Genomic DNA, 22,218 nt, shown 5'->3' on the forward strand with positions numbered 1-22,218 from the left:
CCCCCACTTCTCACCTATCCCAAACTATCTGAGCTGCTAGAGTTAGGTCTCAGGTGCTGGTCCTGTCCTGGCATCCTTTTCTGTGGACACGTGGAGTCTGTGGTCCTCCCTGGTTTCCCAGTTAGGTCAGTGGCACCACAGCACATTTGTGAAACTTGCAGGTGGCACTAACCCAGAACAGCCATATGCCTACAGTTTGCAGTGGACTGAGCCTCTGTGTATCCCACTAGGACGACGGACTTCAATGGCAGCAGCAGGAACTATTTGTATTGATCTGCCATGTTGATGCCACCTTTTGGTGTGTCCAAGAGACACTAACACCTCAGATTTGATCTCATTTTTGACGTGTGTGTCTAGCAAGGACTGGATGTTCAGCAACGAGATGCCTACATTGGAGCTGGTCAGTCGGAGGCTGGTACTGTACGAGAACCTCAAGAGTATTTTTTTCCCTCCTATCCTAGACAGACAACAGGTTCGGTCCACAGTACCCTGAAACCTCCCAGTCTGCCACATTTTCACCTAAAGATCCTGGGGGGAAATGAACAATAGAGGTTGTTTACCCAAGAATATATTAGTAATGTTTGTCATCTAGAACTCTATCTGGAATAAGGAAAATGTGTTGTACAGTCTTTGGAAAAATAGTACAAACACTCAGAAATGGGTCTTGTTCTTCTGACATGTACGTGAGAACGGCGCTTTTTCCAGTTTTCATGAGTGAACATATTTAGAAACTTTTAATATGTAATACAACCATATCTTTTGAGAAGTGAGTTGTTGGTACTGTTCTTTGAGAGCCATGAGGTTTCTTCTATCAGGTCAATTAATAGTATCTAGCAGCTTGGAAGTAACAACAAAGAGTTTTACATTATTTACATGTGTAGATCTCAATTACAGTATGAGCCCATATATAAAAAGCTTTTGTTATACTTTTTACATATGCACAGAACATTAAGTATTTTACTGTTCTTTGAGTTGTGCATTTGGGACAAAGTTGAAATTTTTATTGTGTTCTCTGATGTTAAAATGCTTTGCATCTTGATTTAAAGGGTTTGACACATTTGGTATGTTTATAGTGTTTCATTCTAATATAAACTAGTATTAAGGTGTGGAAAATAGTAAAAATCTTTGGCACTTTTTCTGCACTTGGAGGGTTCGTCTCAGGTGTGAGTGTTTGTGTTTAGTGAGGACTGAAGGACTATGAAGGCTTTACCGGGTTCTGAGTATTTCCCAGTTTTTGTCTCAGGTGTGAATTCAATGTTCAATAAGAGATGAGTAACAACTTAGATTTTTCCCACATTAAAAATATCATTTGTTTTTTTCTAAAGTGATGGTGGTGCCTAGTACAGGATTATAAACATCTGGGGTCTTGGTATTGCTTGTATTTGTACGGTCTCTCTGCAGAAGAATGCATTCTGTGACACCGAGAACTTATGAATGATAGACAAATTGTAGACTTTGCTACTACACTCACTGCTTCCACAAGACTCACCCAGTTTTAATTATATGACATTCAACAAGTTCTGGACTATGGATAAAGGATTACTACATTTTTACATTTGCTGTTTCACTCATGTATGAATTCTTTGATGTTTTCTAAGGTTTGAACACTGACTAAAGCATTTCCCACATTCACTGCATTTGTATGGTTTCTCTCCCGTATGAATTCTCTGGTGCTGAGTAAGGTTTGTGCAATGGATGAAAGCTTTGCCACACTCTTTACATTTGTACGGTTTCTCTCCTGTGTGAATTCTCTTGTGTTTAGTAAAAGATGAACGGCAGTTAAAGGCTTTGCCACATTCTTCACACTTGTAGGGTTTCTCTCCAGTGTGGATTCTCTGGTGTTTTCTGAGGCTTGAACATTGGGTAAAGGACTTTCCACATTGTTCACACTTGTAAGGTTTCTCTCCAGTATGAATTCTCTGGTGCTCGCTAAGTGTTGAGCTTTGGGTGAAAGCTTTGCCACATTCTGCACATCTGTAGGGCTTCTCTCCAGTGTGGATCACCTCATGTTTTCTAAGGCTCGCACACTGGGTAAAGGATTTCCCACACTGCTTACATTTGTAGGGTTTCTCTCCTGTATGGATTCTCTGGTGCTGACTAAGAATTGAGCAGTGGTTAAAGCTTCTGCCACATTCCTCGCATTTGTAGGGCTTCTCTCCAGTGTGGATTCTTTGATGTTTTTTAAGGCTTGCACACTGGGTAAAGGATTTTCCACATAATTTACATTTGTAGGGTTTTTCTCCTGTGTGAATTATGCTGTGTTTACTGTAACTTGAGCAATACTTAAAGGCTTTGCCACATTCATTACATTTGTAGGACTTCTGGGTATACTGAATTTTATGTTTTTGAGGTTTGAGGTTTGAGGTTTGATTAAACATTGTGTCACAATCTGTATGCTTGTGATGATTATCTTGAATATAGTTACACTGCTGAATGGCAAGCTTTGAGCACTGGGTAAAGAAATTTTCACAACTGAAAAGGTTCTTTGGAAACAGAGTACATTTCTGGTTGGTGGGACTTGAGTCATGGTCAATGTTATTGTGTACTTTGTTACACTGACCAGATTTCTCTACAATATCCTTGCAATTATTTAGTGTAGAGCCATTACTGAAAGCTTTGCTAGTTTCTTTACACATGTGTGTGGCTTTCCAAATATCTGTATCTGGATTCTGGCTATGCAGTAATAGATCTTCAGCAAGTAGTCCACAACCATCAGAATTGTGCAACTGGTCATAGGAAAGATCCACTTGCTGGCTGAAGAGTAAGGATCTTTCAGGATAGGAAACCTCTACTTGATCAACTTTAGAGATCAGTTCTCTATTTCTCAATTCTTTGTCTATGGAAATGTTTGAGTGAAAGATATTTCCCGCTTTCAGACCTTCACAACTTCTTTTCAAAGCTAAGTTATATTGAAAGATTTCCCATGGATATTTTTGTTTATAGAGACATGGCTCATCAAAAGTACCTGTCCTAGCATGAGTTCTTTTCATAGCGGTTTTCTGTTCTTGATCTCTGTTGTCAATGACATCTTGGCGATTGCTAGTGATCACAAGAGGGTTATATTCACCATGGCAGGCTGTTTGACCTTTATTCTCATCTACATTAGGCTGATTTCTGAAACTCTTGAGACCATAACTTCCACGTCTTCTCTTAGTCACTTTTTTGAAGGAATATTTTAGGATCTGTTCTGGTGAAAAGTTCTGGGTAAAATGCCGAGAAAGAGCTGAAATAAATAAAAACAAACAAATTAACTTAATAGACGATGGTGGTTTAGTTTATAAATATATATAAAAGTTATACTAGATTGTATACTAGAACATCAGTGGGAAACCACAGGATCAAAGGTTCTCAATACTCTCTTATATATTAACTTTAGAAAAATAAAATATTGACTAAATTGAACATGTGTACACTCCATAACCAGTTAAGAAATCACAACACCCCAAGTAATCACAAAATCAAGAGCAGTTTGATTGTAGTTGGGAGCAAAGTTGTTACTTCTGTCAACCACAGCTCCCCTTTCCCCTCTACAGCACAGCCAATTAGAGAAATTCAAACCTCCATCAGGGTTTGAAATGGGGATTTTTTAATAGGGGCTGTCTGAAAGAAACCTGGCTACCTCCAATGACAGACTGTAGGAGATATAAGGTGTACTTGACATGACAGTTTTCTACAACTGAGACCAATGGCAAACACTGTTTTGGTACTCCAAACTGTCATCAGAGGTAGAGAGCCCGTGGTAGTTAATGAAATCTGTATAAAGATAACTCCATATAACAGACGTCTTAAAACAGATTCAAAGTCCTCAATGATCAAAAGCATGATAAAGACATCCTGTAGAAAAAAAAGTAGCTCTAAATATAAAACAAATCACTGGTGCTTATTAATTTCACTGAAAAATAAATTTAATATACTCATCATGTGCACCATGCTATTTTAATTTTTATATATTTATATTGGAATATATTTATGTTGGAATGACTAAATCTATCTTCCTAACACATTATCATTTCATATAATTATAAGTTTTGTACTTAGATACTTCCTATCTATTTCCTTGGTACTTCTCAAAAATATATTAAATATACTCGTGATCTATAAAATTCTGGACGTTCTTGTGCCTGTCCTCTTCTCCCCGATTAGTTCTGGATCTTTAGTAAACAGTTTATGGTCTCAGCCTTATGCTCATCTCAATAGGTTTTCTCACCTTTGCTCACTACTACTTCAGCACCCTCCTAAATTGACAGCCTCTTTTTATTTCTGAAATTAACTTTACAAATTGCACATTAAGATGTTAACTTCCTGTGTCTGCTTGATTTCATTTTAAGCCTTGCACTTTTACCCATGCAGCAGAAAATGAGATTTTCTTTTTTATACAGCTTAACATTAAACCACTGTGCATATGGACCCAATAATCTTTTAAAATACTTTTTATCATTTTTAAATGTGTGTGTGTGTGTGTGTGTATGCGTGCGTGTGCACGTGTGAGCACATGCTCATGTGCATATTAGTGCATCTTCCTGTGAATATCAGAGGCATTATATCCCTCTGAGGCTGGAGTTACAGGCAGTTGTGCTGTGGGTGCTGGGAACCAAATTCTGGTCCTCAGCTAGAGAGTTTGTGTTCTTAAATACTGAGCTCTCTCTTCATCCCCTAAATAATCTATTATTCATTTGTACTAAAGTTAACTTTTATTTTGGCAACTTCAAATCATGCTGCATTATTGGTGATTTTCACAATAGAGTGATTTAATATTGTTTGCCAAAATATTTAGTGTCTAATGCTTCTAAGAGAAGCATTGTAATGCAGACGTAAGATGAAGAACACAGTGAACGCGCTGGAGGGATACAACCTAAAACATACCACCCAGCCAACCCATCCTTCAAAGGGAAAGAACTGCATCCAAGGATATACAAACACTCTAAACGACCATCTCTGCTGGACTGCCCTACTGTTATGAGGCAACACAAACAAAAAATTTAAAGCTCTGTGGAAAATCAAATACAGAGCAACAGAATTCCGTGGATTTATGAGGAATCCAACACACTTTTAATTTCTGAGTAGAATTTAAAAGATAAAAGCAAAAGCTTTGTCATAAATCTTTGTTAGTGCATCCAGACACACTCTAAATAAAACAACTATTATCAATAATATCACAGGAAAGGGAATTGTAACTGCAAAGGAAACTTGCATGGACTGGAAATTATATTGTCATTAGCACATACAAGAAAAAAAGAAAATTATGCTGTCTCATAGGAGACTCTTTTAGATGTAAGGATTCAGGTATGCTAAAAATCATGAAGTAAGAGGACAAAGAAAGCGGGCATGGCCATAATTATAAAAGTATACACTTTCAGTAAAAAACAGTTTTGTGATAATGAGATACAATATAAGTCAGAAACTATAATGAAAGAAAATAACCATGCTGTCAAGTTTTTTTGTTTTTGTTTTTGTTGCTGTTCTTTTTGTTTTTTCCAACTAGACAGAAGCTAGAATCTTCCAAGAGGAGAGAGGAGGGAACCTCAATTGAGAAAATGCCTCCATAACATTGGCTTATGGAAAAGCCTGGGGGGGGCATTTTCATACCCGATGGTTGATGTATTGATGCCCAGCGCATTGTGGGTGGTGCCATTCCTGGCAGGTGGCCCTAGGGTATATATGAAAGCAGGTTGAGCAGGCAATGGGGAGCAAGCCAGTAAGCTGGACTACTCCACAGGCCTTTCCTGTCTCAAAGTTCCTGCCCTTACTGCCCTCAGTGATGGACTGTGATATGCAATTGTGAGCCAAAATAAGCCCTTTCCTCCCCAAGCTTCTTTTGGTCATGGTATATTTATCAAAGCCATAGAAACCCTAATTAAGACAAACACAAATGGCCATTTCTCTGGGAGAACGCAGCTGTAATGAACACATACACAACACACTTCCCACTTCTCAGACATAGAGTGTGAACACTGAGGACTGAAGTAAGACACTGAAAGCACCATAATAATACTGACTTCATACCCTCTTTCGTATTATAAAATAAAGCTACATGGAGAACTAATTAGGAAACAAATCCTGAAAATACTATAAAAACCAGACCTACAGACACAAACAAATATTAAGTTGGATTACCTGGTAGGATACAACACAAGTCCTAACAGATAGAGTATTGAGGTTCATTTCTAACTATAATGAAATAATAGATAGACATCAACAATGGAAGAGAAATAAGAAAACCTAAAACTATGTGTCCTTTAAAGGACATATGCATGATTATGGTACTATTACAGAAGAGAAGATAAAATTAAGGTGATTGTTATATCCAACATAATCTAGAGAGTCTGTTTAATCTCTATCAAAACCTGAAAATTACTTTTTAACAGAAATACCTATAGCAATTCAAAAAAATCAGATAAATCAATGATGCTAATGAAGAGTTCAACACTTTTAAGAAAAAATTAGGAGCCATCAGGTTTCCTGAGCACAAAGTATATTAAAAGTAACAATAATCAAAATGGTTTTCTCCTGACATTAGTCTGAACAGGTAGACTTATGGAAATCAGGAGTGTCGTAAAACCCAGGTGATGGCCAAACGAAGATGTATTTCCACTGTAACTGCAACATCATTTTTAACAGTTAAGTGGTGAAAGCAACCCAACCCCCCTTGCAATAGCAGATAAAATTAATTTGGAATGTGGGATGTGAGAGTTAGCCAATAAGAGGCTAGAACTAATGGGCCAAGCAGTGTTTTAATTAATACAATTTCTGTGTGATTATTTTGGGTATAAGGTAGTCAGGCAGCTGGGACAAACAAAAGACCCGTCTCTGTACAACAGACATGCAACACATGAGGTTTTCTGTCTCCTTCTGTGCTCAATAGAAAAGAGAAGATTTGATAGAGGATTGAAGCACAACACTAGTCCAAGTTTGAGTCCCAAAAGACATATGAGACCATATTTCCAGTTTGCAAATACTGAGCTCAACTTCTGACTATAATCAAATTGAAGCTGAAGAGGAGATGTGGACCAGAATGTGACATGCCATAGCAATGATGCGGTCACCACTAAACTAATGTTAGGCTGTACATGGTCTACAGAAAGAGGAAAGGGGCAATGACAAAAAGAAATGGGAACACTCTATGCCTACAACTGTTCTGTAAAGCACAGATCTGCACTGGTCATTAAAAGCACAGCCACAGCAGGCATTTTTGAAAGGAAAGACGTTAAATGCTGGCAGTGTGTTGGGAGCTCTGCCGGGATTCTGTCCTCACCCACAGAGACCAGGTTTCTGTAGTTCTCTAACATCACATCCCTATACAGATTCTGCTGAGGAGGGTCCAGGCATTCCCACTCATCTTCAGAGAAATCAATGGCCACATCGCTGAACGTCAACTGGTCCTGAAATAAAAATGAACAAAAGAAATAAATAGCAATCTGATCAGAGTTTTAGTATCACCCAAGAAGAGAGTTAGAACTGGGGATGACACAGGCAGTTCAAATTATTCAGTAAGGCGCGTTTTATATCACATTAATATTCTACATCTTACCTAACCGAGTTTAGGTATGACATAGCTCTGCTAAACCAGTGTAAACACTCTAACTTTATGACCTTTAACATGCCAAAGTAAAACATTACCATCAAAATATGCACTATATAAACTACTATATACAACATTGTGTATATTTCTTAGATGAGAAAGTCATGGTAAATTACACGGATGACGATTCTGATTTGGGAGTTCTGGAGTGGAGTCGGGGTTTCTGAGGACATGGCTCAGTAGAGATGCTGATGCCAGTGTCCAAGGGCTGCTCATTAGCAACCATGAAGCGGAACACTAGTGGAGGAATTCACTGGTAAATTTGACTTTCAGAGTAATTATGCATTCTATTATAATAGGAAGTAAAGCAAGAATAATCTTTTTGATTATTTAAAACTATCTTCAATGGGAATGATTTTATGTTTCTTTTTTTCTACATCAGTTTTCAAATACATAGCAAAAGGTCAAGCCTAGGTTCTGACCAAATGTCCCTGTTCCAAGATTCACATGGAAACAAAGTTAAAATAACTAAAATAACCTTCAAGCAGTTTCCATGTGAGATTGGGAATGAAATGTGTTAAGAAGGAAGCAAAACAAAACTGATCAAATAATATTTATATTTTATTTCTACACATAAAAATGGTAGCTATAAATTCAAAACAATACACTATGGCTGTGTGCATTTCCCAGTGACAGGTTGTTGGCTATTACATATAAGGCCCTGGGCTCCTTCTGAGGACAGATTCAAACACACACACACACACACACACACACACACACACACACACACACGAGTAGAATGTTAATGTCAAACATTAGAAAATGGGTCTGGAGATGTAGTTCAGTCTGTTGAGTGTGCCTAGCATACACACAGCTTTGGGCTGACTTCCTGGCATTGTTTTACCCAGAAGTGTGTGTGTGTGTGTGTGTGTGTGTGTGTGTGTGTGTGTGTGTGTGTGTGTGTGACCTTTAACCCCAGAACTTGGGAGGTGAAGGCAGGAGAATGTAAATTAAAGGTCATCCTTAACTCAATGCTGCTAGAGGCCAACTTGTGCAAATCTGAATTATATCCTATTTAAAGAAGATTCTATTTTAAAATACACCATCACTGAGAACATATTTAAGGATATAAAGCTACAATAAAAGCCATAGCTTTTTAGTTATTTATTGTTGTATATTACACGCATTAATTTGAACACACTTGGAAATATATTATTGCTGTTTCTTTCGCTAAAAATAGTGATAAAGTGCGTATATGTGATATTGAGGTGGAATAAAATGAAAACTCACTGCACCATGTATATTTAATATTCCAAAACATGTTCTATACTTAGAAGAAAAGTTAGTAGCTTAAAATAACAACAAGCAGAATGACACTAAGCAGAAGTAAGAAAGGCGGAGAAGCAAAGGTTTGCAAGTCCTGAATGCAGGGCTCCACAGTCCCTAACCGGAGACACACTCCCCTAGGAATCTGTCTTTTTTCCCTGGGATTCCTTAGCTTCAAGTACTGAACCTCAGATTTCTGCTTTCTAAGTATATCCACAGTTTTAAATGACAGAATACTCAGTGTTGCAACAAACCATTCAAAATACTCAGTGTTAATAGCAATTAACAAACTTTTGAAGCACTTAAATTTCATATCTCAAAATGAAAATAATGTTATTCTATCCTTTTCAGAGAATATAAAACTTTTTGTAATGGTAAAACAGAAATAATTCTATAAAAATTCATCATATGTGTAAACGAATAGGATTTGCAAAGTTAACTCTAAAAAAATCACCAAGTACAGAGAACAGCTAAGCAGAGTGACCATCACCAATCTTCCGAGAATGCTCTCGTGAAGGTTTGTGATGCAAAGATCCCTCACTCGCCTGATGAATCTGAAGGAAAGAGCTTCTCTATTCTTGATCCCGTAGCTACTGCTAAGACTCAATTACATCTGAAATTCTTTCCCCCAAGAAGTCTAGCAAATTCATGGTAGAAAAGAGAATAAATTATAATTAATAAGCACTAAAACCAAAAATATTTTGGTTTCTCCTCTATTTTGGATTTATAAATGCTTTCTTATATTCTACTTACTTATGACACAATAATAAACGAAGAGTTAGAAAGGACATGTAGGGCTTAGTGTGTCAGCTGAAAGAGATAGGCTGGGGGAACAGATTCTTAGATTTGAGATTGTTTTGCTTTCATTAATTTCAAAGAACCCAAATGGGTCATGCTTATGTTGAAATTAGCAAGTCAGCTAGAACCTCAACACCACCCACAGAAAACCTATACGCCCCATATATAGAGGACAATAGGTCAGAAGAATGGCCCATGGTGAACAATGCCTTGGGAGCTGTGAGGCTCTGGGAAGAAAGGCAGAGCAGAGGGCCTTGACCTCAGGTGCATCTTGTTCCCTGGACTGTTTTTAGATGTGATTTCATGCTTTCTGTGACATTTATATCCAAGTATAAGACTAATCTTGTTGGACGTCAGAACACAGCTATAGAACCTACCTGGTCATTGTACCCTGAATCTTGGTATGGCCTTCTGCCTTGCTTTTGCGGTTTCCCAGATAAAATCTATAGTAAGTGCCAAGCATTGTTTAAATGAGTCTGTCCTGAGAAAGTTCTGGAAAAGGTTGTTCTGTCACTATTCACTATGTGCTTACTGATCATTATTTACATATTTTTCTGAACTCAAACAACCTTCCTTGGATCACTGGTTTGTTACATTTAAGCAGAAAAGCACACTGAAACTGAAGTAAGGCTGTCTACAGCGTTAGACCACAGCCATGTCCTGTCCCACACTCCCTCCCGGCTTCTTTCCGGTCTTCAGATCAGATTCCAGGTGTTGCAGACAGATATGCATAGGTTGGTGAGAGTCAACACACACGGATTCTCCCTTGATGACATTTCTTGTGGAAATCACACAATCTGGGGGAGACACAGCTGTGCCTAATTGTACTAAAATATTTTTCTGGAAAATATATCTTACCTTCAAAGAGACTAAACTTCTTGCAAGCAAGTCAGTAATAAGCCTTGAGAAGTGGTGATTTAAGGGTATAAGTTCAACTTGATACCCTGATGTGTACTCAGCCTGTTTAAATTTACCCCGTCTTTATGAAAACAAGGCAACCAGCCTTTCCAGGCCTTGTATTTTACATTATCAGCTTTTATATCCTAAGCTGAATGCATAGTTTTAATATTATGTATTCCTCACATCCTTGATCCATAATAATTTTTGTGTGCATAGGTGTGTTGTGATCTTTTGCTGAAAGCATCCAGCAGGTTGGAAGAAGCCGTAAACAAAACAAATATCAATGTTGGAAGCACCTCATGGACACATGATGAGAAACTCTGTTAGTGGTTTTGAGCTCTATTTTAAGTCAGTTGGGTTCAGTACAGTAACTTCTTCCTTTTTAAAACTCTGCTAAAGTTACCAGTAAAAAGTATTCCCCATTCCTTTCCCATATCATGTTTTCATTCTTTTTTGAAAAAATTATTTTATGTGTATGTGTCGGGATTGGTCATCAGATCCCCTGGGCTGAAGTTACAGTGTGAACGCCACTCGGGTGCTGAAAGTCTATCCTGGGCTCTCTGAAGAGCAGCCTGTGCTCTTTTATCCAGCTCTCCAGCCTCCAAATCATGTTTTCTATGCTGTCCAATACAAAGCCCTTTGTTAGGGATAGACACAGGCAGGCAACGAGGACATCACTCACACAGAACACACAGGCAACATGGGCAGACAGACAACAGACACATATCAGACACACACAGCAGTACAGTAACCATATATGGAAGATACAGGGAGAGAAAGAAATTCAAATTTGGGCTTCCTCCTGGTAAAGTATTCTAAGAAGAAATTTCTATTCGTTGTTAATGTGACATTGGTGCACCCAATAGCAATGGTGCAGGGTCAGCATGCCCAGCTGTCTTCATCAGTGCTCTAATGTTGTGAAGAGACACCATGACCAAGGAAACTCATAAAAGAAAGCATCCAATTGAGGGCTTACTGGCTGTTTCAGAGGCTTAGCCCATTATTAACACAGCAGGGAGCACGGCGGTAGGTGGGTGGGCAGGGAGCATGGCGGTAGGTAGGTGGGCAGGCATGGTGCTGGAGAAGTAGCTGAGAGCAATGTCCTAATCCTTCCAAATAGTTCATTAAGTAGGCCTAAGCATGTAAATATGTGAGCCCTTGGGGGCACATCACCATTCGAACTACCACATCAAACATCTCAGCTACTGTTGCAGCCCCACAATACATTATAGAGGGGTGCTAGGGCCAAACTTCACCTGCAACACTCAGATCCCCTAACTGGAGATAACTATGCAATGACCTATTCCTTTCACTGTCACGCTACGTTAGCTTGGTACAAGCTTCACATCACTACATGGTGCTCAGTACTTAGTTGTCTCTGGGAATCTGGACAACTGTTGACGTTCCAGCAGACTGAGAGAGACAAGAGTCCAGCGAAGCTAACAGAGACTCCTCCAGATCGATCTGCAGACCCTACTCCCATCAGTCTGATGACAGGAGATGGGATCAAATCCCTGGTTGAATGGCACCATTATGACAAGTTTCCAGACCTTCTACACCAGCATTACTCCTTACAAGAGGACCTCTGCGTTTTGGCAGAACCAGGATCCTAGCGTCTGGCACAGTCATCTTCTTCCCTTCGGGCCAGCGACTCTCCAAGCATCTTCCTTTTGAACACTGGGTCACAAATGTATACAGGAAATTACATACTCAGTATCCACTTCCAGTCTCAGGGAAGGGGGAATGCCCAGGCCAGGTATCAGTGAGGTACAATGAGATTGACGGTGGTATAGTGAAATTTATGCCAAATTATCTCTTACTGCCTACTTATTTTAAGCCACAAAAACAAAAAACGTCACTCAAAAGGAACAAGTATTAAATTCATGGAAGAGTAGAGTTGCTTGGCAATAATATTCTAAAGAAGAAATGAGGGCACGCAGGGAGCCTGCTTCATTAACAGTTCACAAAGAACAGCATCTTCACAATCTCTGTGAACCAGGGAAAGACTCTGAAATGGAGCCTTGGATCCCAGGGTGATGAAATAGGGTTCTGAGGATATAGCTGTAAAATGAATGCTCTTTCCTGTGTTGTAAGATTTTTATCTAAGAAAACTGGAAGCCAGGAGGAAGACAATGGTTAAGTGAACTGCATGGAAATTCAGAAAAGCCCATGAAATTATACAAAAGAAATATAAAACATAACCTTAGAGAAAGGATGTGTAGTGGGTGCAAAGGAAGGCAATTAATATATGAAGGTAGTAGGGGTTATTTTTTGGGGGGGAATGATTGCTCAGAGAAGTGACCAGTGACCTCCTCTCTCTCTCCTTCCTCAATCTAAAATTCGTGTCCTGTGAATCTTTCTAAGTCCCTCCCTACTACTTCCCATGTCTATGTCCCGGGTTGGAGGTAGTATTTTTTAACAAAAGACAAAAACAGTTGTCATGCAAACAAATTAACAGGAGAATGTGACAGAAAAGTTTTAGGAAAGATGAAAGAACACAGGGACTCCAGCACCACTCCCTGTGAATAAAGGAATACGTACTCACAGGGGAAGAAGGAAAGCTGTGCTGGCTGACACCAGCTGGGTTATCTGGAAAGACTCAACTTCGACTGAGAAAATGCTTTCATACAATTGGTCTGGAGGCAAGTCTGTAGGAGTATTTTCTCGATTGATGCGGAAAGGTTCAGCCCACTGTGCAATGTTGCCACTTTTGAGCTGGGAGTTCTGAGTCATAAAGACAGCAAACTGAGCAAGCCAGTAAGCAGCACTCCTCCAAGGCTCCTGCTACGGTTCGCACTTACAGCTTCCTCCTGCCTCGGCTCCTGTCCTACTACAACCTGAAATAAATCCTTTTTCTCTACAGGCTTTTGATATGGTGTTTTACCACAGCAATAAAAAATGAACTAAGATAATTGTTTACAAGGAGCAAGCACAAATAAAGTCTCCTGATAAATTCATTATTTAATTTAAATGTTCTGACAGACTATAAAAGAGGACAAATGCTATTACATCCAATGTGTAGAATAAAAAAAAAAAGAAGCATTGGGGTTTGGGGACAAAACCAAGAATGATACCAAAACGTAAGTTTGCCTTAAATATAATTCCAAACAGTCTGTGTTACCAGGTAAAGACCTGTACACATATTTTATTTATGAAGCAAATAGGAACTTCCAGAAGCCGTGACCATACTCTTTTTTCTTTTTTGGTTTTTCAAGAAAGGTTTCTCTGTAGCTTTGGAGCCTATCCTGGAACTCGTTCTGTAGACCAGGTTGGCCTCGAACTCACAGAGATTCACCTGCCTCTGCCTCCCGAGGGCCGGGACTAAAGGCGTGCACCACCAAATACAACTGGAAAACAGGAAGGTGTGAAACCCCCACTCTTCTGTACATGAGACCAACAAAGGCTTGGCTTAACGACACATGCTGTGAGAATTCAGCATGAACTCTGGCTTCACGCACACCTGTGTAACATTATGTCTTTAGTCACCACGCCAGAAAAGAGAGGCCAATGGCCACTGAAAGTAGATGGCACTAAAGCCATATTTTTATCCACATATATTAAAATGTCTAATTTTATTTCTGAAAGGTATAGTTCTCAGAGGCTGAAATTTATTCATTTTTGCTTCCCATGAATCCTCTTAAAAGACCCCAAAATACAATGCAAAATAAGCTGAGAAGAAAATGAGCAAACTCATGAAGATCTAATCATCTTCCCTGCCTTTCAGAAACTCAGAATTACCACTGAAAGAGAATGTAAGAACACGAATAGAGGGATGGTAGATCTTATTTCCATCTGATACTCTGCAAAGAACTCCTCGCCAACTCTGGAACAAAAACAACAAACAAACAAACAAATAAAAATTTAAAAGATGGGAAGGGAAGGAAAGGACTGAGAAGAGGAGGAGAAACAGAAGCCTTCCTGTATTGACTATCCAGTGATGGCACGGTTATAGCAATGTACGTATGTGTACAATCAGGAGGTGGGCTGGTCCACGAGAATGGAATTCCCCCAGGGTAAAGACCTGCTACTTTAGGAGGTGAGGCTCCTGCAGTCTAGAGGCAAGGCATGGGCATCAAGCTGCTACAAGTCACTACATAATATGTAAAATAAAGGCTTCCAAGTTCTGTCTTGCTCTGAGTGGCTCCACTTTGTGTGAAAACAGACAAGCAAAATGACTCTGCAGTTCATCTGTACACCAACCATGAAGCAAAGACTGATAACTATTCATATTAAATTTATTTATTTTACATTCCGACCAGTTTCCACTCCTTTTCCTCCCATCCCCTTCCCCTACCCTCCCTCTACCCACATTCCCAATTCACTCTTCTTCCATTTCTGTTCAGAAAGGGGCAGGCCCTCCATGTATATCAATAAAACATAGCATATTAAGTTTCGGTAGGACTAAGCACCTCCCCTTGTGTTAAGGCTGGGCAAGGCAACCCAGTATGAGAAATAGGTTCCCAAAAGTCAGCTAAAGTATTAGGAACAGCCCCTGCTCCCACGAGGAGTCTCGCAAGTAGGTCAAGCAATGCAAGTGTCACACATATGTAGATTGTCTAGGTTGGTCCCAGGCAGGCTCCCTGGATGTAGTTCAGACTCTGTGAACTACCTATGAGTCCAGGTTATCAACTACAAATTTAATAAGGTAGATTATAAATTATACTGCCCTATAAACATAGCAATAGTATATCAGAAAAACCAGGCCCAACTAAAGTAGAAATCAAGATCAACCAGCATAATACACCTTCACCTGGAACCCAACAAAAAAACAACTAACACTGGGGTGGAATCAGTATAGGTGTCAAGGGACCACCAAAGAATCCCAGGTGATTAACAGGTTTCTGTTCTCTATGGTCCCTACTCCATGACAAGACCACTCAAGTCGGTCTCGTGCATAATCCTGCTTCTTAGCAAAAAGGAGCCATGTCTCCACAGCAGGGTTCTTTGGTTTCTCCAGCAGTTCTGCTACGGGATTCACTAATATCAATCTGAAAAGAAGAGGAAATTGAGGGAGCAAGGAAAGCCAAAGGAGCCTCTCATGGTGTCTGCTTGATGTCTCTGCTCAGATAAAAGCCACAAATTCCAACAAAATAAAATTTTCTATGAACACAATTCCTTCTATACACGAATACTTCAAATAAAATATCGAAACAGCAATGAACAATGTTGAAGACCTAAATACAGCCAACCTTCAAATAGGGCCTGAGACCTTTCCAGGAGTCTTTGAGAATTTCACAAGACTATTAACTTTTATTCACTTAAAAACACTTGAACTCAGGCAATCCCCATGCCTAAGGGTTCTGCTTCACAAACTACAACGTCATCCACTGCACATCAGGAACTAGCCCAAGATCTTTTCTTCAGCAACCCTGAGATGCAAGTTCAGAATGTTGAACTTACAACTGTGTAGCGGACAATAATTATTTGAGATGGTAAAGAATTCTACATCCATACAAGGATGTATCTTCCCACTTCAGAGAACCTGTTTCTATTTACCTTCACACTCAAATCTATGTGAAAACCTCTTCCTAACAAATTCTAAGCTTGCTCAATGAGAAATTCCTTTCTGTTATAAAGTATCCCAGATTTACTAGAGATCTCTGAGAATTCCTCCTCTGCTACAAAAACCAGCATGAACTGTTTCCTGCCTGTACTCCATTGCTGCTAATACTTCATGGTCTTTTAATATATATCAGCTTTTTGTCTCTGGCTCCAATAAAGTTCCTAGACAGATAGACAGACAGATAATGATAAGGTAGGTAGATAGATAAGATTACATAATGGTTACAGAAGGGCTAAAAATCAGCATTCAATCTGTCTGTCTATCTATCTACATACATACAATTATGCTAGTAATTCATATTATAAAAGAATTTATCTATCTACATACATACAATTATAATAATAATAATTCACATTATAAAAGAACCTGTAATTGCTAATGGCAGTTATTAAGGAATATGAGACGGCCAGGTAGATGCAGCTAATTAGCTTATTTTGTAAATCTATCATTCAATGTGTCCATCCATGTTTCTGACAAACCGCTCTCATGAATAGGGAGAGGTGGCTCAATTTGTGGAGGTTCATTGGAAGAAGCAGGGATTCCCAAGAAGCTTCTAGTTTACTCAGCTGGATCCTACAATGGTATCAAGGCCATCCCCACACGGTAAATTCTCAAGCAAACAGACATTTTATTAGTGTTTCTTCAGTTCTTCATTGACTAAGATGTAGGCCTAGATCAGAACACGGCTCAGATACACCACACACGTTGAGTTTGGATACAAAATAGACAGTTACAACCCCTATCTCAACAAAGATAGATGTATTCCAGAAAGGGAGTCCTCCGGACTTATAAGTCTAGGGGGAAGTCTACATCCTGCTTTACCCATGTCTGCCTCCCCTTGCTGGCGAGTTCCCCACTGCTGCTGTCAGGAGCTCAACCCCAGGCCACAGAGTGCACAGTAAGTAGAACTGACTGTGACTCTGAAGCTGATGGAAGAATTCAAGAACCCTGAGGGGAACAGCACAGCTCAGGAAGCTAACGCCGAAGTCTCAGAGAGCTGCTGAGCAAGCCCACGGCTCCAGCAGTCCAAGTGTCTTATGGAAAATCCACATGAGCGGTAAAGTTAAGAGGGGAGGGTGTTTGTGGCTTTCCCTCACGGCATAAAACAATCTCTTCCACTATCACAGTGCAGGACAGAGATAATGAAGACTAAGTCAGTGGTGGCCAGGCAGGCATGACAAGAAAGAGTAAGAAACACAGCGGTCTACGGCAATGGCAATGTGGCTGTTCTTACGCCCTAAGAGATAGAACAAGCTGGGAGAGTCACAGTACTCAATTTTAGGATTCCACCTACCTCATTCTCTTGCCTCCCAGTTGCAAAAGACCACGGAAGGTGCTAGAATATATGGGAATGGAAAAGTTAAGATGGGATTCCATGAAGCAGCTTTTCTGTTTTGGACACACTTTCTGGGCTAAGACTTCTCGGTTGTACAGCAGTTTTGCAATTCATAGTTCTATAAGTAGGCTCAGTGGATTCACTGGTTTATAACGCAAGGTCCAGTGGAACCCTTGTTTTACTGTGCTCATGGTGCCCCATCTCGGTTTTAATCTCACTTTTGTTCATCTGCCAAGGAAAAGAAATGCAACAAATATGTAGGTTTTGAAAGACGCTTCCAGGGCTGACATCAAGGAAGGGCGTCTTCAGGGACTAGGACCCCCAAGTTAAGGCAGCGCTTGTGTCAGACATCTGAATGAGCTCACATGTAGACCAGGCATGCTTGAGTCCTAAAATTTCCTGTCCTCCTCAATAACAGGTTTCTGGAAGACTGAGTATGATCTTCCTACTCCCCAGGCCCTCTCCTCAAGCTGGCTACACAGTACAGACTCCAGGTCTACCAATTCTTCCTGGAAGCAGTTTCTTCATACAATGAAGGACCCAAGTCAACACCTTCCATTGGGCTATATCCTGAACCTCCAGGCTCTGGGTGAAAGAGAACTAAGCACATGTAATTCTTCTGGCTTAAACTGACGGACCAATTTTCCATGGCCTACAACTTTCAAAAGCACTGACTGCTGTTTATTCCAGGAAGAAGTTTTAGAGCGCATTCCACCAGTGGCCACCTGATGCCATGGGTTCTAATCACCTGAACTAGTGACTCAATACACAGCTGACAGGTGACAGGCCAGCTTTAAGAGTTCCATGGCCCACAGAATCAACTAACCAAGGTTCATAGAGGCTCAGAGACTGAAGTGACAATCAGGGAGCTTCTATGAACTTGATCTAGGCCTTCTGCTGCACACATGTTATGGTTGTGTAGCTTGCTGTCCTTGTGGGACTCCTAACAGTGGGGGCAGGGCTGTCTCTGACTCTGCTGCCTTCTTTTGGGACCTTTTCCTCCTATTGAATGGCCTCATCTCGCCCTTGATATGAGGGTATGTGCCTGGCCTTACTGTAACTTGCTATGCCATGTTCTGCTGATATTTCTGGGAGGCCTGCTCTTTTCAGAAGGGAAACAGAGGAGGAGTGATCTTGGGGAGAAGGGAGGTCAGAGGGAGAGAGGAGAGGAGGGAGGGGCAACTACAGATGTCACATATGAGAGAATAAATAAAAAAAAGAGTTCCAGTGGCCATGGGTGTTTTAGAAAGGAACCCTTGGGATACAATTGTTTAAAATATAAATTCAGGGCAGCTGTTAAAAAAAAACAAAACCATGAAACAGAATGACCATATAACCTAAGTAGTTACAAACGGATTAAAGCCACAGTGTTGAAGAAATGACTTCCCCACCACAATGCCAACACAGTCCTCAGTAGTCAAGACATGCGAACAGCAAAAGGGCCTCTTAGATCAAAATCTTCCAGGCTCAGGGCATCCAGCTGCTCCCTCACTGCACCCCCACCTCAGCCTGTTTTCTAAGGAGAGGACACAGTGGTCAATATGCGCTAGCACAAAGCAGCCGTGGACGCACGGTGCCAAGCCCAGGTGCAGGAAATAACCAAACCACAGAGCATGGACACATCACCATGGAAACTCTCCAGGGGGAAAACTCAATCCAAAAACACTGTGAGAAGACTGCCTAGAAGACAAAAAGAGATCACAAAATCAAATCAAAACAACAACAAGAAAGACTTTCTTTAAAAAAGGTGTTGAAAGGGGAACTGCTAACAAACCAACCAACAAACGACAGATCCCACAAAATACCAAGCTCAAGTTATGCCACATGCATGACACGACCCTTGCACCCAAGATGTCAGTGGATGTGATTAAAGGCAGAAGGACCCGCACAAGACTGGACCTGTCAATCCTTTGTGGGGGAGGGGCCATGAGGCCTGGCCACTCCCTGAGGATTTGGGGGCAGGTTACAGTTGATAAGGGATTGAGATATTTTCTCTACTAGTGTGGCCACTAATTAAATGCCCTGGCTCCGGTAAATAATCTCTCAGTAAATAACCCTAATGAAGCTCACTGGTTCACCAAAAAATAGATGAAAGTAGAACTACTGGGGAAGAGGGGACTAGTGGGAGGAGGACAGGAGAGAAGTGATGGAGGATATGTTCAAAATACATTAGCATGGAGCAAGATAGGCAGGACCAGAGGGAACCTTCATCAGACGATGGATGGCGATATAGACGGAGACCCACATTGGAGCACCGGACTGAGCCCCCCAAGGTCCAAATGAGGAGCAGAAGGAGGAAGAACATGAAAAAGGAAATCAGGCCCGCGAGGGGTGCATTCACCCACTGATACAAGGGGACTGATCGAATGAGAGCTCACCAAGGCCAGCTGGACTGGGACTGAACGAGCATGTGATCAAACCGGATTCTCGCTGACTGAGAAGCCATTGACAATGGCACTGGGTCTTGTTTCGTCTGCATGTACTGGCTGTTTGGGATCCTAGTCTGTTTGGATACTCACCTTCCTAGACCTGGAGGGAGGGGGGAGGAACTTGAACATCCCACAGGGCAGGAAACCCTGACTGCTCTTTGGACTGGAGAGGGAGGAGGAGAGGGAGTGGGGGGAATGGGAGGGTATGGGGAGGAGGGGAGGAAGTGGAAATTTTTATAAACAAATAAAAAAATACATTAGCATGTATGACAATGTCATAATGACACCACCCATTGCCATGTATAATTAATATATACTAACATAAAAAACTTTAGAACCATTTATTATCTATAATAAAGTACCATTTATTATCCGAGAAAATAATGACAAAAGCTGTCTGATAAAATACACACAAATAAATCAATTGACAATACTGTTTGGGAATGACACACATATTTGGGATTTAGGATTTAATTACCAGACCTAGGATCCCGAAGGCTGCGGAAAGGATTTTGGATCTGAGCTCCTACTTCCGGTACATTCAGAAAGCTCAAGGGAAAACTTTGGGAGGAGGATAAATCTGGAGCTCAGCTGCTCTCCGGCAGGAACCTCCGCCACGGAACTGGATTTTCTGATGCTCCTTCAGACCATCTCCAGCAGTCTGCGAAGCTGGCTGCAGACACAGAGAGGCCGCAGCAGGGGACGGGACTGGAAGCAAACTCCGTGTTTCTGCCCAGCTCCTCCCTTCCAGGGCACCGGAGGACACTAGGTTCGCGCAGCCCGTCAGCTCCGCCCTAGGCCAAGGGGACCTGGCCCGGCGCCCCTGGGAGTGCAGAATCCCTCCTACCTAACCCTCCGAGCAGCCTCGCCACCAGTGCTCACCATCTCCACGGTCCTCTTGCATTTCCAGCACCCGAAGCTCACGATTTCATCAGGATCCCCAGGCTTCCAAAGGCTGGGGACCACCCTACGACATTTTCAAACACAAAGGCCGGAGATAAGCATAGGCTCGCGAGATTGTCAAGGCCCGCCCCTTCTCTTCGTCAGCTTCATTGACAGTTTCTCAAACAACACCACCTCGACCAAAGCGACTGCCCACAGGCTTTGATTGACATCAGAAAGCACCAATGACACCAGACACCAGAATGAGTACGCCCCCCACCCCCCCGTGACAAGTTTTAGACTGAAGCTGTTGTAGAGGGGGCCTTTTCAAAATTTAGTTCCCAGGGACACCTCCTGTGTAATGCCGTGTAAGCCGTCAGTTGTACATGTATACACATAAAGATCCACAAGTGCAGAGAACACAGACAATTATTTTTCCGATCCCTAGAAATTGTTTGGACTCTGATCTAATGGAGACTGCCTCCAGGGTTTTGAGATAGAAAGGCATTCCCAAGTTAGCGAGGTCTTGTACAAACAATGAGAGGGAGAGGTTCAATTTAAAATGTTCTAGAGTTTGCTCACTTTAAGAAATTAAAAGAGCTGCCTATGCTAGACCACGGATCTTATCCAAGTGCTAAATGTTATGCACAAATCCATAACATTTTATGGTAGAGACAGGAAGGGATGGTAGAGACAGGAAGGGATGTTGCTAGGTGGAGAGAAGAATAAAAGGCGGGAAGAGGCAGGAGCTCAGAGCCTTCAGTGTGAGGATTTGTGGAGATAGAATCTTGCCCACTTTGGTCTGAGGATTCGGTAGAGGTAGAGCATCTGGCTGCTCTGCTTCTCTGATATTTTAGCATTTACACCGATATCTGACTCCGGGTTTTTATTATTAAGATCAATTAGAATTCACGCTACAACATCCCATTTAGAACTGTGTGTTCCAAGATTTCTCTCTGTGTGTAATGTCAGGCTGTGGGGTTTCTATATTTGTTCCCATTGTCTACAGAAGGAAGTTTCTTTGATGATAGCTGACTAAAAGTACTGATCTACAAATACAGCAGAATATCCTTAAGAGTCAATCAAATCAGACTTTGGTAAATCTTTGTGTCACCCTTGCCCTAGCATGTTTTGCAGGCAACATAGGTGTGAAGTTTCTATGTAGATTCCAGCTAGATGTCTCCATGCTCAATGTGGGTTTTGTCTTCAGCAGTGGGGCCTTGCTGTCAGTTTGTGGAGAGAAACTTATTGTCTTGGCAACAGCCTGGATTGTTTCAGGACTTCTGTGGGACCTCTTTTGCCAATAACTTAATTGGAGGTAACCTAGTCCTGTACTGAAAGGTTTGTTTGGTAGCAAGAGCTGGCCAATTGGGACTCTGGTTCTCTTATTATTTGGAGACTTCATTAGGATTGCTTTCATATATTTTAGAAAGTTTCCACTGTACTAGGTTCCATACTCCTCAGA

At 41.0% G+C, this 22,218-nt stretch overlaps 1 protein-coding gene across 7 annotated transcripts; it reads right to left on the minus strand.

Moving 5' to 3' along the window:
- Positions 1–721: 721 nt before the first annotated feature.
- LOC125402838 (uncharacterized) lies at positions 722–20,910 on the minus strand. Of its 7 annotated transcripts, none has more exons than XM_087911465.1 (6): positions 20,754–20,901; positions 20,355–20,544; positions 19,821–19,971; positions 17,401–17,442; positions 7,253–7,379; positions 722–3,223 (listed from the first exon to the last, which is right to left on the minus strand). In XM_087911465.1, exons 5-6 carry the CDS (start codon positions 7,284–7,286, stop codon positions 1,569–1,571), a joined length of 1,689 nt encoding a protein of 562 aa, XP_087767591.1. In that variant the 5' UTR covers positions 7,287–7,379; positions 17,401–17,442; positions 19,821–19,971; positions 20,355–20,544; positions 20,754–20,901; the 3' UTR covers positions 722–1,568. The 7 variants fall into 7 exon arrangements, with proteins under 7 accessions (XP_087767591.1, XP_087767593.1, XP_087767594.1 ...); XM_087911467.1 differs by having other exon boundaries at positions 20,355–20,579; XM_087911468.1 differs by lacking the exon at positions 20,355–20,544.
- Positions 20,911–22,218: the final 1,308 nt, after the last annotated feature.

The sequence above is a fragment of the Myodes glareolus genome, chromosome 11 (assembly GCF_982192425.1).
Source record: "Myodes glareolus chromosome 11, mMyoGla1.1, whole genome shotgun sequence".
Lineage (NCBI taxonomy): Eukaryota > Metazoa > Chordata > Mammalia > Rodentia > Cricetidae > Myodes > Myodes glareolus.